Source organism: Eucalyptus grandis, chromosome 10 (genome assembly GCF_016545825.1).
Source record: "Eucalyptus grandis isolate ANBG69807.140 chromosome 10, ASM1654582v1, whole genome shotgun sequence".
In the NCBI taxonomy this organism is placed as follows: Eukaryota; Viridiplantae; Streptophyta; class Magnoliopsida; order Myrtales; family Myrtaceae; genus Eucalyptus; species Eucalyptus grandis.
In genome coordinates this window covers 37,540,884-37,558,780 of record NC_052621.1, presented here as the reverse complement: position 1 = coordinate 37,558,780, position 17,897 = coordinate 37,540,884, and the positions used below count along the sequence as shown (strand labels likewise).

At 42.8% G+C, this 17,897-nt stretch overlaps 3 protein-coding genes across 6 annotated transcripts; 2 read left to right on the top strand and 1 right to left on the bottom strand.

Moving 5' to 3' along the window:
- Positions 1 to 784: 784 nt before the first annotated feature.
- LOC120288865 (glycine-rich cell wall structural protein 1.0) lies at positions 785 to 1,240 on the bottom strand. Its single transcript, XM_039303055.1, has one exon. It carries the CDS (start codon positions 1,238 to 1,240, stop codon positions 785 to 787), a length of 456 nt encoding a protein of 151 aa, XP_039158989.1.
- A 2,359-nt stretch (positions 1,241 to 3,599) lies between these two features.
- LOC104429568 (short stature homeobox protein 2) lies at positions 3,600 to 17,897 on the top strand. 4 transcript variants are annotated; one of them, XM_039303296.1, is made up of 5 exons: positions 3,694 to 4,132; positions 5,883 to 5,945; positions 6,149 to 6,211; positions 6,314 to 6,382; positions 6,765 to 6,971. In XM_039303296.1, exons 1-5 carry the CDS (start codon positions 3,764 to 3,766, stop codon positions 6,801 to 6,803), a joined length of 603 nt encoding a protein of 200 aa, XP_039159230.1. In that variant the 5' UTR covers positions 3,694 to 3,763; the 3' UTR covers positions 6,804 to 6,971. The 4 variants fall into 4 exon arrangements, with proteins under 4 accessions (XP_039159231.1, XP_039159230.1, XP_039159229.1 ...); XM_039303295.1 differs by having other exon boundaries at positions 3,695 to 4,132; positions 6,753 to 6,971; XM_010042412.2 differs by having other exon boundaries at positions 3,701 to 4,132; positions 6,828 to 7,342.
- On the top strand, positions 9,917 to 16,038 carry LOC104429566 (SART-1 family protein DOT2-like). Its single transcript, XM_039303293.1, is given in 13 exon segments — positions 9,917 to 10,104; positions 10,644 to 11,507; positions 12,169 to 12,316; positions 12,403 to 12,457; positions 12,868 to 12,981; positions 13,065 to 13,161; positions 13,235 to 13,301; positions 13,398 to 13,457; positions 13,556 to 13,977; positions 13,979 to 14,172; positions 14,943 to 15,304; positions 15,462 to 15,600; positions 15,603 to 16,038. Coding segments are annotated over 12 exon segments (2,562 nt in total). The 5' UTR covers positions 9,917 to 10,104; positions 10,644 to 10,701; the 3' UTR covers positions 15,701 to 16,038.

The window sequence follows — 17,897 nt, the reverse complement described above, 5'->3', positions numbered from 1 at the left end:
TCTCTCTCTCTCTCTGGGGTATCTGATGGGCGTGCATGGAGTTGACGTGCCTTTGTTTACGGGATACACGGGAGAGATGGAATCAGAGCCTTTGTTTGCTGCACTCTCGTCAATAAAAACAGAGCAGAGTTCTACTCTCTTCGCGTATTTACTCCGCCAGATGTGCACAACCATATGCCCATATCTCAAGACAGTCACTGACGATTTTGTCGGAGTCATGAATATATTCAGCTACGGTCAACGTGCACCTCTCATACCCTCAATTTTCAAGCTCCCTTATATAAACCACCAGGCTTCATGCACGGTCAATACACGACGAAAGTCGAAACCAGAGAGAGAGATAAGAGTGGATAGTCACGAGACATCAACAATGAGGACCAAGAGAGTCGTCAAAGTCGCAGCTCTAGTGCTAGTGTCGTTGCTGCTTCTCATAACCCCGACGACCACACAATCAATCCCTGCACGAGAAGCGAGCCCAAGCCACCAAGAATCAATACTGACCCAAGACAAGAGAAGCCGATCATCAAGACGTGGCGGCGGTGGCCGAGGAGTAAGGTCCAGACCCAGAGCCAACTGCGACCCCTTTTACCACTTCCTCTTCGGAAGCTGCGGCCAGTGGCCCTTCTCCACCTCCCCTTCCTCCCCTGACAACCCCTTCTCCCGTCCCCGCCCTCGCCGTCGGCCGTCCCCTCGTCGGCTTCCCCCGCCCTTTGCCCCCTCTCCTCCCCCATCCCCCTCCCGCCGCCGCTCGTCTCGTCCCCTCCGCCCTTCCCGCAACCCCCTCCTATCCCCTCCTCGCCCCCGCCCTCACCGGCACCGGCGTCGCCGCCCCGCTTGTCCCTCCCCCTCCACCGCCCTCCTCGTCCCCGCCACCTCCCTCCCCTCCCCCTCCCTCCCTGCCTCCGCCCTCCCTGCCGCCGCCCTCCCTGCCTCCGCCCCCGCTCGTCCCGTCTCCGCCCCCGCCGGAACAGCTTCCCTCCGCCCCCGTGCTAATGGCCTCTCCGCCGCCGCCGTGGTTCTTGTCTCCACCCTCCGAGTTCATTTTCCCGCCGCCACTGGTCTCCTCTCCTCCGCCGCCAGCAGTCCAGGAAGCACCGCCTCTGTTCCCATGGCTATCACCACCTGACTTCGCCTCGGAGGCACCGCCACTTCCGCTGCTGTCCTCACCGCCTCCTTTCACCCAACCGGAGACGCCACCGGCCTTCCTGCTGCCGCCGCCGACGATCCCGCTCGTCCCCATTCTCTCCCCTCCAGCGCCCGAGCGGCCTGTCTTTCCATTGCTGCCACCGGCACTTCCACTACTAACACCACCGGCATTTCAACTCCCGCAAACGCCGGATTTCGTCTGGCCGCCTCCGCTGTTCCCTGATATTCCGACCTGGTCGGCACCGCCAATTCCGTTTTTGCCTCCGTTTCAGTTCTCACCCCCGTCCGACTCGCCGTCAATTAAGAACTGATCTGTTTGCTTTGGCTCCTCGGTGTAAACAGCGTGCCTGTTTTTTATTTGTTTGTTTTGCATGTCAAGATATATTAAGCTAAGAAACATTTGCAAGCGATTGTGGTGTTTATCCATTCCTTTTTAGTTTAGATGACCAAAAAAAAAAAAAAAAACATGATCACCAAGCTGAACAGTGTCAAGACTCTAATTCATTGTTAACCATATTCCAACATGAACATTTGAAATTGCAGTAAAATCCGAATTATATTACTACTCGGTAATGGATCTAAACATTTTTTTTCTTCTTTCTTGCCGTAGAAAGGTTTCCATATATTCAAAACAGAGAATCAAAGTACAAATTCACAGAGGACTTTCCCTCGCTTCAGAAACTAGCAACAACTTCAGAGAAGATGAGAGTTCAAGACGCCAGTTGATTGGCTCCATCTTCTTCCTTCTGTAGCGTGAATCTACCCAATGACCCACACACATGTTTAAGCATTCATAGGAACAGCAGAAAAAACAACTAAATGCTCTAGTTCCTTAAAAACGGCTGCAAGAACAGGCTCTACCATGTCCGTGTTGGCTCATTGTGCAAAACCAGTGAGTTCCACATAGCAAGAGCTTCTGTTATATCAACTTGAGTCCGCATCAACCACGAAGCCTCCGCCACCAACAAGGCTCTCCATCAGAATCCCCAGCCACTATTCCAACCGCCGCATAGGAATGTGTCGCGGTCGAAAGCCCCATCACAATTTATTTTTGTAACATTCCCAAAAGGCTTCTTCCAGCTATATGTTGCTTTCACAGCCATGGACAAGCTCCTTCGACGCAGTATTAATAAGGGAGACCGCAACTTGGCGAGTTTGTTCGGCCTGGTTAAAACCCGTCTCATTGCTACTCTTCCACATAAGCCAGCAATAAAAAGGGTATTTCGATCACAATCTCTAGGCTTAAACTGACATCTGAACGAGATCCCTCAGCCATCTACTTAAACCACGCATCAAAAGTAGTAATCTGCTCTTCGTAAATTCTGATGCCAACACACCCAGACAGTTCTACCTTTAGTAGCACATGGTAACGGCAAATGCTCTATGGTCTCCTTTTCTCTGCAGAAAGGCAAACAAGGATCCTGCTTAATCTTTCTTAGGAATAAGTCCTCGTTTGGTAGTGCCAATGATGCTGCAATTTAGTTTAGGTGGGCGTTGGGCTTTCCGAATTACTTTCAACACCTGCTTCTCAACTGCATAAGAAGCGGAGGCCATTTAGTCTTAACTACACCTCTTATTTCAAGCTGTCTTGCGCAATGATGAGCCAGTTTGACTAAAAGATTCCCGTCTCTCTCCGAGGGCCCTCTTAGTCTGCGCTTACCTTTGCTCCAACTTTAATTTGGTATGTTTACCGTAACAAGATAATCAACTCCGGTTGGCATATTTCCAATGCGCATTGGCACTTTTTCTTTTAATGAAAAATAAGAGGCGGCTGTAAGGGTATGTTTGTTTTAGGGGGAAATTTCATGATAAAGGTAAAAAAAAATCCAAGAACTTAGAAAATTCATTTTCTCTATTTTAAATTTGTATGTCTTTTCTGACAATAAGTAATTTTCCATTTACTGTTCATCTTCAGTAAAGTAAACGCGCGGAAGTCTAGAAAATCAATTCATGAAAAAATTCTTTGCTCAGAAAAACACTCTCCTAAGTTAATTATCTTCCTCATGAGCGCCAGGGAATCGTGGGAAACAAGAAAGTTGGTCAAACCAAACAAGGGAATTGAAAAGTGGGAGAGGAGCACTTACTCATAGTTCCACTGTTTTCCTAGCTACAGACAGTATTATTAAATGTTATCGTGCCGAACATGGCAACGGTGTCGAGGTAGTCGATTTCGTCGTGAACCTCCACGGCAACACCTTACCAATCCGGTCGCAGAGTCGTCGCAGGGAATTTCCACACCCGGAAGAAGAAGCAAGCGGAAACGCGAAAGAGACACAGATGCCACGTGTTCCACAGGTGGGGCCCAAGGACACGAGCACAGAGAGAGAGAGACAAGATCAATCAAAAGCCCACAACTCCTCCACAAACTAGGACGCGCGCACACGCGAGCACACACCATCCATCATCAAACGCCATTATTATTATTATTTGCCTTTTTCATTTTTTTTATTTTGTTGAAATTCTTGTTTTTTCCATGACATTCAGCACAACCTACGCTTCCATTTTCCTTCTTTAGCCTCCACCTCCTTTTCCTCCACCACCATCCCTTTTGCACTTTTCTCCCCCCCCCCTCCCCCTCCTTCCCCCTCTCTCTCTCTCTCTGAGACGACCTTGCAACATGGCCTGCGACGACGAGGCCGAGTGGCTGACCGTCGCCATGACGGACGACTCCGCGGTGGCGGAGCTCCTCCTCCGGATCCGCTGCGCCGACGCGCCGCCCCACGCGGCCGACGCGCGCCCCCTGAAGCTCGACTGGACCGTGCGCCAGCGGAGGTCGTCCAACTCCAAGACCGCGCCGAAGGACGCCAGGCGGAAGAAGCGCGGGGGTGAGCCGGCTCGCGCGAGCCCGACGACTCCCCTCTCCTGGAGCGGCGCCACCTCCAGCGGCGGCGGCGGCGGCGGCGGCGGCGGCAGCGGAGGAGGAGGCGGAGGCGACGAGGAGTGTAGCGTCCCTGTCGTCAGGTCACCGGAAAAGGCAAGATCTAAGGTGCGTACTGCAATCGTACTGTGCTCGTGCACTTTCTTCTTTTCGACGTCGTCGGCCCTCGCGGTCACGTGTCGCTTCTCGATAGGCTCGAATCTGATTCGCGAGGCTCGTGTGAGAGCGAGCTTGTGGTTTTGAGCCGGCGGTTCAAGGAGATCGGCGCGTCGACACGAACCGTCAGACACGGCCTGCTGTGCTGACCGTGGCGTCACCAAAATCAACGGCGGAGATCCGCGTTGGCTTGAGCTTTACGGGTGTCAGCGTCTGGGTCGAGGTCCCGAGTACAGCACCAGTTGGGTGGTCTCTTTGTTTCCCATCTGTGGACGAAAATGACCCATTTGTCCTCCGGTATTTTCCTTGGCCATCTGGATGAGAGCCGAACAGAACCACACTTGGAAAGAGACGTTTCGTCGAAAACGGGATTTGCTTTCTTTTCCCCGGGTCGTCACTGCCCCGTGTAGAAATATGGACGGTGTGCGAAAGTGTCTCGTCTCTTTCCTTAGCTCTCGAGATTTTCGACCTTTCTTTTTATTTTATTTTTTCTCTTTAACCCACCGCTATTTTTTGCCGAGGGTCAACCCCACGTCCTGCAAAACGGCGTCGCGAGGTACGAGGGCATTTGGGTAAAAATGGGCACGCTGTTAGGGGCGGGGTGGCGTGTTGTCGTGGCAAAGAAATGGGAGTGCGTGCCGTTTTGGTTGGGTAGTGGTTGTGCCCTTTATGTTGAGCCTTGCTTTACAGGAACCGAATTATTCGGTGCGTTCCGCCTCACTTTACGGTTCCCTGTGGGCGCATGCCAGTTGCGCCATTTCTCAATCGCTCGCGTCCATGGGGAAGCATCTTCGCGTGTCGATAGCGAGTACCGCCGGATCAGTTCAAGAACAGTAGTTTTCCGTACTTACTGCAACCCTGAAAATGGTTTTCCCCGAAGGAACGATCGGCTTTTATGTTCATCTCGTCACGGCATGAAATAGTTGGTCTCCGTTCCTTGCTGGTGCTCGCAAATGGTGTTTGCAAATGCTCTTTGCTTTTGCTTACTTTTCACGTGACAGAGCAGTACTGTATAGCAACGACTGACTGTCGCATGACAACTCCCCCGTCACCGATTTGCACAAATGGGAAAAAGACAAAAAGGCAAAGGGTGAGTTTATTTTAGACGGTTTGGCAGGGTCAGAAGTTGGGATGCTGAGCCTTTTTTGGCACGATGGACGGTCTTGATTGGGCCCAGTTCTAGTGCCTTCTCTTTCTGATTGGGACTTGTGATATATTGTGGATTGGGTCTAAGCTCACGATATTTCTATGTTGTATAAAGGGTTTTTTCCTCATTGGTTTTAAGGTCAAAAAGGTACCACGGAATTTTTTATCATTCTGAATCTGAGGCATTGAAGTTGCTGTTGTTCTAGGAAAGGGAACACTTTGCGAACCTCTTTCATTTTTTCTTTTTCGTGCATAGGCTGACTTTTGACACTTACGTGGGCTCCTCTTCGTGTATTGGGCTAACGGGCCCAATTTGAGTTGCTCGATATAGCCAATGACCAAAAGCATACACTAATGGCCGATCGTCAACAAACCCAGCCCAAGTTATTCCACCATGTGCTTTCCTTTTTTGTCCCTCTCTAGATGCGAGTTGTTCTTCTTATCGTATCAGATGCCGCTTTTTGCAGTTCAAGTGCTTGACATTCCCAGTTTTGCTTTTGCTGTCGTTTAATTTCATCATGAACCAAATGACTGACTTGCGGGAAATGTCGTCCAGACCACCAATGGGAGCACGACCACGAGCGCTGCCAGACCCAGCAAGAGACCAAGAAAGAAAAAGGTAACAAATTCTCGGTCTTATGAATTTCTTCGTGACCTCTGTAGTAGAAGTGAAGTTACTAGAAGAAGAGTGTCCACGGATACAACAGTTTCTAGAGTAGAGTAGTACTCGAGGTGATATGAGTGTTACATAGAGATTACTATAGGTGTTCAGTTGTGTGTTCATCTTGTTTAAAAGTAAGTGTACATTGTCACGTGTGGCAGACACTGGCTGAACTGAAGGAGGAGGAGAACAAGCTCCTGAAGGAAAGGAGAAGACTGAAATGGGTATGTTTTCTTATTCCCGCGTTGTGAGTTGCCGTCCTTAAGTGCATCAGAGTAGAATGCTTTGTCTTAGATGGATGAGTTTTTACCTTTCTTGATGGGCAGGGATTGGCAAACCTGCGTCGTGTTGTTGAGAAGCAAAGAATTGCGAACGAAAGCTTGAAGAAGATGAAGGTTAGGTTTCCTTTCTTGTGTTAAGCTGTATGAAGTTGATCTTGTTTTTTTGGGGTAATAATTTGGAAGGTCCGTTAGTCTATCAATTGGGTATCAAGGAACTATATCGATAATCAAGATATATTTTCACAATAATAATCAATGCCAAATTGTAGAGTTGGGTCTTCCAACATTAAGTCCTTTGCATATATTATTTCTTATGTCCTTTTGATTGGCAATTAACTTAAATCATTATTTAGCTTTAATCTTTTTGTGTTTTTAATTCCTTAATTAGTTGTATCTGAGTCAACTATATAAGAAACAAAAAAAGCGAAGTGGCTATCGTACCTTGTAGCTGATGACACTATCTTTATTATGTACAACTTGTTAGGAATGGCTACAGATTCGGATTAGTGAGATATTCTTCGAATCTCGACGCTGATGGTGATTTTGTATCGCTGCACAGCTTGACATGCAATGTAAGCAGGAAGCCGTGACAACTCCCGATGAGCAACCACAGAATGTCGGTTCCTGCTCCCCATGCAGCAGCGCATCAAAAACACGCGAGGTTGAAACTTGCGAAAGATTCTTTGAGCTACCTGATCTCAATTTGCCAGTGGAAAATTCAGGCTGAGACTTTCACCTTGAGATATCCTGAGAGTTCATGCAATCATGTTGTAGGATGAATCCTGTAACAATCTATTACAAGGGTTTCACGCTTTTAGGTCCATTCTTAACCTTTCTAATTGCATGTAAGTAAATTTTAATCGCACAAGTTAGGGGCGAGCGGCTTGTAGATGTTAACACATCGTGGTCGGTTCTTTCGTCTTTGAGTTTTTGTAATATGAAAGGGAAACTCTACCTGATTTTAGTCCTTTGATTAGTTGTCCTCTAATCTGTAAGCAGATTGTTGGTCGGTTCTACATTGTATACAGGGTGTTTTAGTTATGCGAATTTCCTAGTCAATAAGGGTATCTCTGATAACGATTTTGTTCTTGTGAATAATTTTTTTATTAGAAATGTTTTTTTTTTTAATTTTAATCTTGGGAACAATTTCTGAGCAAAATAATGTGATTGGCAATTGTTCAAAATTTATATTTTCAGGATAGAAATGCGTTTAATAGAATTCTTAAATTTTTTTGTTTCTTTTAATTTTTTAATACTTTTATTATTTTTTTTCTTTTTTTCTCTTTTTTTTTTCCTTTTTCTTATTTTTTTCTCTTATTCCTCCTTCTTCGTAGTTGTTCGCTCGCTAGCCACGCGTGCTTGACTCAGCGGGGCGAGGCTGGCCTAGCTATCGGCAAGACTCGACCTCGCTTAGATTTGGTGAGGCACGGGCGAGGCCGAGCCTGGCTCAGCCACGATAAGGCTCGAGCTAACGAGCTCGTTATTGGCCAAAAGGAAGAAGGAGGAAAGAAGAGAAGAGAAGAAGAGAAGAAAAAAATTAAAATTGATTTTAAGAATTGTTCTCGGGAATAAAAATAACTTTTTTCTTATTTCTTAATTTTGTTTCAAATCTATTTACGAAAACCAAAAAAAAAAAGATTTTTGTTTTGGGAGCAAAAAATTAACTGATTTATGTATTTTTTGTTCTCAAGAACAAAAAAAACAAACAAACTTAGTTGTTACTGGAAGTATTATTAAATGGGCTCTAATTGTTTCATATCATCAGTGTAGAAGTAAGGACAACCTTACACCGGTGAATGTCTCTCAATCGTTTGCTAAGGGTCTATAAATACTTGTCAAAACTCTTCTCTTCGTTGGCCCATCAAAGGGTCAGCACAAGTTCAGTCAAAAATGACCTAGTTCAAATTGACTTATTTAACTTATATTTCATTCAATTTTACACAATACAATTTTGGTAATCGATACTTGAGTTGTATCTAACCTATATTAATAATATGCATCCATATTCAATCCACCCTCTAAAAACTCATGTACATCCATTTAATTCAATTTAAGCTCTTCATATATGCAATAGTTGTTTGACCAAAACAAAAGTGGGGTACTTGGATTATATTTTATATGAGATTAAAAAAGTTAATTAGTGAAATAAAAAGTTGTCACTTGTCGTGGCTCGCTCCATCCCGCTTGTAAGCATTTCTTTAGATTTTTTTATCTAATGATTCTTTATCGATTACAAATGATTTTGAGAATATAAATTAACTTACAAAAACAAACGCAGTGTGGGATGGTCAAATTACAACTGTTAATTTATGCAACCCATCATAATTCCTAAACTGAATACATTTGGATTTACTATTTGAATAAATTCCCAAACAATTAAACAAGATAATCACCATTCCATTCTATTGCCGCGATTTGTTTTTTAACAGCCAAACAAGATGAGGATAATTTTTATTTTATTCCAATCCTCAGATTCTATTCCATTGCTTTTCATCCTATCAAATACGAAATTTGAAATGTTAATAAATGTCAATGCCAACTAATTAATTTTACTATTAGGCGATGTCGACCTTGTTTGTGTGTTTGGTCGGTTTGGATGATACGTCATTGATCCATTAATAGGCCTGAGATTCCCTTTAGCCCTCGTTGCATGAACTTACAGTCTAATCAAGCTCAACGAGGAGTTGTCCACATCTTGTCTTTTTTAAAAAAAAAGAAAAAAAATAATGATTAAGTTAAAAACCAAAATGTCGCCATGTTTATCCTAGAATAAAACGCCCGTTATCATTTAGTTGGGCTGTTTCTTTTCTTTAAATCAAACTCACAAAACATAAGCTATTGACGATGAAAATGATGTTTGATTTATGAAATGTGTTTTAGGATAATATATTTATTTGGTTTATCAAAATTGAATGATGAATAATCCAATAATCGCATCAAATTTTTTTTTACTTTGCAATCCATTCAATTCTCATGTTCAAATAAACAATATAAATTTTTCTTTAAGTCTTCGTACCTATTTTAATCTTAAAAGGTCAAAAGAGTTAAAATATGGGTCATTAAGCAATCCATCATGACTCAAAATGATCAATTTTATTGGATGTCGTTCTTCATTAACTCATTAAGCCCCCCACTTTGTTTTGCCTAATGAGTTACTCATTCTACAGGAGCTCATTAACTATGGGTTTGCTACCCATTTTTCCAACTCTTCTTTTCGTAATGCGAAATCACAAATGTCCACATTTTAATGCTTATGAAGACTTAGGGACTCTCGAGCACATTTCAAATGCTACAATAAAAAAGTAAAAGAGATGAGAAAAGAAAAGAATCCCTCAAATGCATTCGCGAAATAAAAAAGATAAAAATAAGAAAGCGGAAGGCAGAATTAAAAGATTTTAGTATATTTCGACATATTGAAAAAAGTATACAAAGAGCTTATTTATAGATTTAGATAAAGGAAATCAAATCAGTATAAACAAAGTAGATATTAAAATAAGAAAAAAATTCTAAATATCTCTAATAAATATCTAAGAATCTTAATATTGCCGCAACGAATCAACTAAAATTTGAATGCAAGCCTGAACGCGCAACTGCTGAGACGTGGCAGAAGAGGGCAGCCGTTGATGGCGAAACTTCCGAATATGGTGATGGCGTGGCTTTTAAAAACGCCGCCCGAAATTCAAGCGTCGCGCACAGCCGCGGGGTTTTGTCTTTCTCCCATCCACCTTCCCGTTACGCTCGGCTGCTCTGTTCCATCGCTCGCGAATCTGGAATCGGACGGGCTCCCGCTAGTGCTTTCCAAGTTTTATTTTTCGGGAGTTCGTGAATTAGTTTTGGTACCGACTTGATTCCCGAATCAGAGTTTTGCTTCCTGTTGGGGTTTTCTTCTTGCTTTGGCTTTTCGGGTTCCCCAGTTTCTGGTTGTTTCTGCTGCGAATCGATGGTTTGGATCGTTTGAGCTCCGCCTCGAGTTTGCTTTCGTGTTGCTCTTTGACGATGCTATGATATAGCCGATTGCCTGCTTTCGTGTTTCTTGTTCACTTAAGAGGGCAACGATCGTTTCGTGTGCGGAACATGAAAAATTGAAACTGGAGAATTAGGTGAGCACGTTGATATAAGCAAACGGGTGTAAAAAATCTCGATCATCTTTAATCATGTGAGGTGCAGAGGAAGAACTTTGCTTCAATGGATAGTAACACTAAAGTTTGATTTATGTTGATGATGAAAGCCTTTGATCTTGGAAAAGCTAGGGTAATTTCATCAATTAATGGGAATATCAAGCTACATTGCCGGACAATTTTTTTTTTTTTTTTTATTTCCATCTGACTGATGTCCTCACATTAATCATCTTATACAAAAAACCCTCCTTGAACAGGCATCATTGACAGCACTCGGCTGAAGGTCGTAGCACTCGTGTAAAATAGAGTGAGGAGATGGAATTGGAGGAATCTCCCTACAGAGAGAAGCGAGGTGTGGGAGACGGTGATTCTGAGGAAATTGGTGGGCATAAGTCTAGAGAATCGAGTAAGCATAGGAATAAGGATCGGAAAAAGAGAGGTCACCAAGAAGAGAAGGATCAAGGGAACAAAGTAAAAGGTAAAGAAGCAAAAGACGATAGACTCTCAAGCAGGGATCGGAGGAAGGATGATAGAGATGAGCGTGAGAAGGATAGGAGGAAGGAAGATGGAGAGGAGTACGAGAAGGATAGGAGCAGGATTACTAAGGGCAGAGAGAAAGAAAGAGATTATGAACAGCGTGACAAACGTAGAGACCAGGAGAAGGAGCGGGAGCAGGAGCGAGAACACGAGAGGGAAAAAGATCGAAAGGATAGACGGAAGGATCGTGAGGTAGAAAAGGAGAGTGATGACAAAGAGAAGGGGAAGGAGAAGAGTAGCAGGGAGAAAGAAAGAGAAAGGGAAAAGGAGAAGCCAAAGGAGAAAGAGAGAGAAAAATATAGAGACAAATGGAGAGAAAAGGAGAAGGACAGGATGACAGATGAAGCAAAGGAGAAGAGCAATAGGAAGAGGGATAGGGAGGAAGATCACAACAGAGACGGGTCAAGAGATAAAGAAAGGGTAATCAGGAAGGGGGATGCACGCGATTATGATAGGATCAAGGATAATAGAGTGGAATTTGACATTGCTGAAGAAAAGGAAGATGTTGGGCATGGGCAAGATCCCGATAGTGCTTCGGATGGAACTAGGTTGTCCACCTCCAAACTACAAGACCGCATCTCAAAGTAAGTGAACATTCATTGTGCTTTTAGGGAATTGGTTTCTATGTTCAGTCAAGTTGTATCCGATGCTTGGTTGTGCTAGTTTTTCAACCTTTTTTTTCCCAAGTACATGATGCAACTTCTCTAATGCATGTTCTTCTGATCCTCAAAGCTCAAGGATAATTTAGGTTAAACATTCTGTATTTTCTTGCACCATGGAATTTTACAAAAGACTTGTATGATGTGCATTTGTTTTTCCTACTTGCTCAGATGAAGAGAAATTGTCCAAAACATCTGGACATTAGTTATGCTTGCTGGTTGTGGGGTGCTAGGTGTTTGCTGCTCTGAATTTATTTGATATTGGTGCAAAACTTGATTATTGAAATGTTGTAGGGAGACACAATTCGCCTATATCATGTCTCATGAAGCAAGTTCAGTAGCTAAATTTAAGTTATGAACTTATTATCTGGAACACGACTTGCATCATGATATGTTGCTGAATTTCCTTTATGTACCAGTGGGTTACATCTCAAATATTTCCATATATCGCGAATTTGGACTTTGAATATCTTGCAAACCTGGAACCTTTTGCTTGTACCCATTAACATGTAAAGTCACATTCTTTTTTGAACTGCTTTATTCTTGTGATGTGAAGAAAGAAGTTAAGTATCTGTCTTCTATTTAGAGCAAAAGAAGGGAGACTGAAAAGACAGCCCGAGTCTGAGGGTGCTTCTGAGATGTTGGCATGGGTTAATAGGAGTCGTAAGCTTGAACACAAAAGGAATGAAGAAAAGGAGAAAGTCCTGCAGCTATCAAAAGTATTTGAGGAGCAGGTCAGATTGTGATTTTAGATGCCTTATTATAAATATGTGATTAGTATAGGTAAGTAGGTAACTGATCCTCTTATGCTCATTCTCAGGATGATATTGGTCATGGAGAGAGCGAAGATGAGCAGGAAGTTCCCAGAAATGCTCGTACGATTTCTTCAACTCCTGGATAAAGATTAATCTTTCAGAGAACTTTTGTGAATTACATCATGTACATGTTTTATGTTTTCGACTTTATGACTTTTCTTGAACTAAGAAGCATGTAATGAGTTCACTATATGCCCTTGTCAAACTTACACTAATGCTTTCCAATTGTGTTAGGAACACTAGAACATCAGATTATTAGGACCTAATTGTGCACACGTGCTGTTGTATCTGCTCAGCCTTCTTTTTCATTCATGCACTTGCTAAGTGTTGCTTATTTCATCCAGAATGGGCATACCTCTACTTGATTTATCCTTGTTTATTGTTGTGGGGAATATCGACATGTATTTTTTATTGTGCTTTAAGCTTCTATAACATCGATCTTATCGCATAAAGAACAACTTTGTTGACAGATGATCTAGTGGGGGTGAAAGTACTTCACGGACTTGATAAGGTTATTGAAGGTGGGGCAGTTGTTTTGACACTCAAAGATCAGAACATACTTGCAAATGGAGACATCAATGAAGGTAAGCCTTTGGCAATCGCGTTATCTTTGGTCCTTATTACCTGTTTAATTTTATGTATGATGGAGTTTTGCTTGTAAATGCAGAAGTTGATATGCTTGAGAATGCGGAAATTGGAGAGCAGAAACAGAGGGATGAAGCTTACAAAGCTGCCAAGAAGAAAACTGGAATCTATGATGACAAGTAGGTTGAATATTCTTATCCTTAGTTGTATATGCATACACTCAACTTATTATTGGCACTGTTGTTGTTTCAGATTCAGTGATGACCCTGCATCGGAGAAGAAAATGCTTCCACAATATGACGACCCGGCTCAAGATGAGGTTAGTTCTTTTCTCTTATCTAATTACAAGTGTTATATCTAGCTATTATATCTAGGCTTCTAGCTAATGAGTTCCCACTTCTTTTGATGGTTTCAGGGGGTCACTCTCAACTCGAGTGGACATTTGACCAATGAAGCTGAAAAGAAATTGGAAGAGGTAACTAGTTTTTCTGCATATTGTGATTCTGCATTAGTTAGAATAGGAATTAGGTCAGCTTGGTCGTTCTAAAGAAGTTTCATGTACTATATATACAGCTAAGAAGGAGGCTACAGGGTGCTTCTTCAAGTAGTCATTATGAAGATCTCACCTCATCTGCCAAGACCTCGTCCAATTATTACACTCAAGAAGAAATGCTTCGATTCAGAAAGCCCAAGAAAAAGAAATCGTCATGGAGGAAAGAAAAGTTGGACTTAGATGCCCTTGAAGCGGAAGCAGTTTCGGCAGGGCTGGCTGCTGGAGATCTTGGATCACGTAAGGATGGGAGGAGGCAGGCTAGCAGAGAGGAACAAGAGAAAATCGAGGCTGAGATGAGAAAGAATGCCTTCCAATTGGCCTATGCTAAAGCAGAGGAGGCATCTAGGTTACTGCGGGTGGAGCAAACTCTTCCTGTTAAGACGGAGAATGACGAAAACATGGTCATTGCTGACGACGATGAAGATCTTTATAAATCTTTAGAGAGCTAGGAAATTGGCTCTAAAGAAGCAAGAAGAGAAGGGGGCTTCTGGTCCTAAAGCGATAGCTCTTCGTGCCAGTAGTATTCCCAGCACACACAATGCAGAAAATCAGAGTGTCACGACTGGAGAATCACAGGAAAGCAGGGTTGTCATGACAGAAATAGAAGGTTTTGTTTCAGGCCTCGAGGTTGATGAAGGTATACATTTGATTAATTCTGTGTTGGCCTGGACAAGTTGCGATCATATTTTCTTTCTGAACTGTGGAACCTTATGTTGTTCTCCAGATTTTTCAGATTACTGCCTTTTGCTGATTTGGGTAGCGTCACTGCTTTTTTTAAGTTGGCTGTTTAGTTTAAAATCCTGGTAATGTTTGGATGGTCAACAAGCAACGTGTCTTGTTCTTTCACTGTTTACATACCGAAAGATTGGTTGTAAGTGACTTCTTTTAGAAATTGCCCTTTGTGTTTGTGTGAACAAGCAGTGCACTTGATGTGTCTCATAGAACAACATCCTGGACAACTTGCAAGCAAGTAAACTTTTCACATACAACTCGCAGTCCATTGCTCATGCAGTCACAGTAGCTTGTTTATTTGGGATGCATTTAAACTTTTGAACTACCGTAAAATTCCTAATTGCTAGTCAAGGGGATTGCTGTCTTGAAGAGTGGTGGACTTATTCAACTGTTTTGGCCATATTGGAATTGCTTTGTTTTGAAGCCACAATTAGTTTTCTGGATATATGCTGGCTAAGAATGCTGTCGGTTCTACTGAGAAGGGGAGAGGGACATGCATATTGGGCTTGCATTGCAGTTTTGAGATTACATTCATGTAATTGAAATTACTTCTCTTCAAATCAGTGTTATATCCACGAATTGCTTGATATGGTTTTTGGTGTCTGAAAGAATATGTGATGTTATTTTCTTATCAAGTGAGTTACTGAAATTGTGCCATTACCCCTCATGTTCCAGTTTCTCGTAAGCCTGACACAGAAGATGTCTTCATGGATGAAGACGAAGCACCAGTAACATCCGGTAATGAAGTAAAAGATGAGCCCGGAGGCTGGACAGAATTTAAAGAATTTGGTAATGATGAAGGTCCAGTTAATGAGGATAAGGAGGAAGTTGTTCCGGATGAGACAATTCATGAAGCTGCAGTGGGGAAAGGGCTGTCAGGTGCTTTAAAGCTGCTCAAGGAACGGGGAACACTTAAAGAAACTGTTGATGAGCGGGGTGGTAGAAACATGGATAAGAAGAAAAGCAAGCTCGTAGGCATTGCAGATGATGGACAGAAAGAGATCCACATTGAAAGGAGGGATGAATTTGGCCGAATAGTAAGTTTGTTGATAGAAAAAAGATATTAGATATCATAAGATAGCCTTGTAATACTAAACTATCCACTATAATTTCGTTTGCGTATGACAAACAAAAGCCAATTCATTACTTTGATGTTTTTATACTAATCTTCTTGTTTTGATTGTTTTGCAACAGTTAACTGCAAAAGAAGATTTCCGATTGCTTTCCCATAAATTTCATGGAAAAGGGCCTGGCAAAAGGAAGCAAGAGAAGCGCATAAAGCAATACCAGGAAGAATTGAAGTTGAAGCAGATGAAGAATTCAGACACGCCTTCTTTGTTGCAGAGAGGATGAGGGAAGCTCAAGCTCAAATGGAGACACCTTATCTTGTGCTTAGTGGTCATGTTAAGCCTGGGTATGTTTTCCTGTGTTGAAAAATCAAGTGGCTATTTCTTTATTCACTGGCAATTAAGTACATAGCATTTTAGAATAACCTGACTTTATAAGATGTCAATGTGGAGTGCCTTGTTCCGTGACTAAAGTGCTCGACTGTCTTTTTGCTTTGCTCCTTCAGATTTTCTACTTATCCTAAATTCCTCAGAGACTGGGCTCTGTCAAGGATACATTTCTGTTTTCGTATGTACAGCTGCATAGATCACTGCCCGGACGACTCTTTCCGGATTATATTTCCCCAGACGTTTTGAGAGGAATCTCCAGTTCCAAGACTTGTGAATTCGTTAACTTATAAATCGTGGCCTATGACCATGCATTATAGATCAGCCTATAGATGTCTCTCTCATTATACTTAAAAAGGCATCACCTTAATGGAAATTTGAGTGGTCTGACTTGCTTGATTGATGATAAATAATCTATATCTAAGAAGACAATCAGACACCATCTAAGAAGTGTAAGCTAGACTTCATGCAATGTCTATGTACCATGGTAATTAAATGATAATAGAATGATTATATTGTTGTTACTTTGTGCCTGTTTATTTTATTGATTTTTTCCCCTGGGTGTTTACAAGGGAAGTTGGGTAAACTGGGCATGTCGTTGGGGGCGGGGTGGCGTGTCGTCGTGGCAAAGGAATGGAAGTGCGTGCAGTTCTGGTTGGATACTGGTTGTGCCGTTTATGTTGAGCCTTGCTTTACAGGAACCAAATTATTTGGTGCGTTCCGCCTCACTTTACGGTCCCCTGTAGGCGCATGCCAGTTGCGCCATTTGGCCATTGTTCACGTCCACGGCAAAGCATCTTCGCATGTCGATAGCGAGTACCGCTGGATCATTTCAAGAAAAGTAGTTTTCCGTAGTTACTGCAACCCTGAAAATGGTTTCCCCCAAGGAAAGATCGGCTTTGATGTTCATCTCGTCAATGCATGAAATAGTCGGTCTCCATATCTCGCCGGTACTCCCAAATGGTGTTTGCAAATGCTCTTTATGACAGCGCAGTACTGTATAGCAACGACTGAGTGTCGCTTTTGTGGGGAGTGCATTACACGAAACCCCCCCAACCCCCTCGCCGATTTGCACAATGGGAAAAAGGCAATGGTTGAGTTTATTTTAGACGGTTTGGCGGGGTCAGAACTTGTGATATTGTGGATTGGGTCTAAGCTCATGAAATTTCTATACACTGAGTTCATGTTGTAGAAAGGTTTTTTTTCTCACTGATTTTAAGGTCAAAAAAGTACTACGGAATTTTTTATCATTCTGAATCCGAGGCGTTGGAGTTGCTGTTCTTCTAGTGGAGGGACCACTTTTTGTGAACCCTGTTCATTTTCTTTTCTTGCATGGGCTGACTTTTGAAACTTACGTGGGCTTTTCTTCGTGTATTGGGCTATGGTGCCCAATTTGAGTTGCCCGATATGGCCGATGACCAAAAGCATATACCAGTCGCCGATCGTCAGCAAACCCATCCCAAGTTATTCCATCATGTGCTTTCTATTTTGTCCCTCTCCAGATTCGAGTTGTTCTTCTTATCATATCAGATGCCGCTTTTTCCAGTTCAAGTGCCTGACATTCCCAGTTTTGCTTTCGCTGTCGTTTAATTTCATCATGGACAAAAAATGACTCACTTGTGGGAGATGTCGTCCAGACCACCATTGGGAGCACGACCACAAGCACTGCCACAACAAGAGACCAAGAAAGAAAAAGGTAACAAATTTTCGGTCTTATGAATTTCTTCGTGGTCTCTGTAGTCGAAGTGAAGTTATTAGAAGAAAAGTGTCCACAGACGCAACAGTTTCTAGAGTAGTGGTCGAGGTGACGTGAGTGTTACATAGAGATTACTACAGGTGTTCATTTGTGTGTTCATCTTGTTTAAAAGTTAGTGTACATTGTCATGCTCCCTCTAATTTGTGCGGATATATCTCTGGCACGTATGGTAGACACTGGCTGAACTGAGGGAGGAGGAGAACAAGCTCTTGAAGGAAAGAAGAAGACTGAGATGGGTATGTTTTCTTCTTTCCATGTTGCGAGCTACAGCCCTTTAGCATCGGAGTAGAATGCTTTGTCTTAGATGGATGAGTTTTTGCCTTTCTTGATGGGCAGGGATTGGCAAACCTGCTTCATATTGTTGAGAAGCAAAGAATTGCGAACAAAAAAGCTTGAAGAAGATGGAAGTTAGGTTTCCTT

Bases quoted from the DNA above. Each gene is read 5' to 3' on its own strand.
- LOC120288865 (XM_039303055.1), bottom strand. From the start codon at position 1,240: ATGGGGACGAGCGGGATCGTCGGCGGCGGCAGCAGGAAGGCCGGTGGC.
- LOC104429568 (XM_010042412.2), top strand. From the start codon at position 3,764: ATGGCCTGCGACGACGAGGCCGAGTGGCTGACCGTCGCCATGACGGAC. The intron at 6,212-6,313 runs GTATGTTTTCTT...CTTGATGGGCAG, and splicing joins AAAGGAGAAGACTGAAATGG to GGATTGGCAAACCTGCGTCG. The intron at 6,383-6,827 runs GTTAGGTTTCCT...ATCGCTGCACAG, and splicing joins AAAGCTTGAAGAAGATGAAG to CTTGACATGCAATGTAAGCA.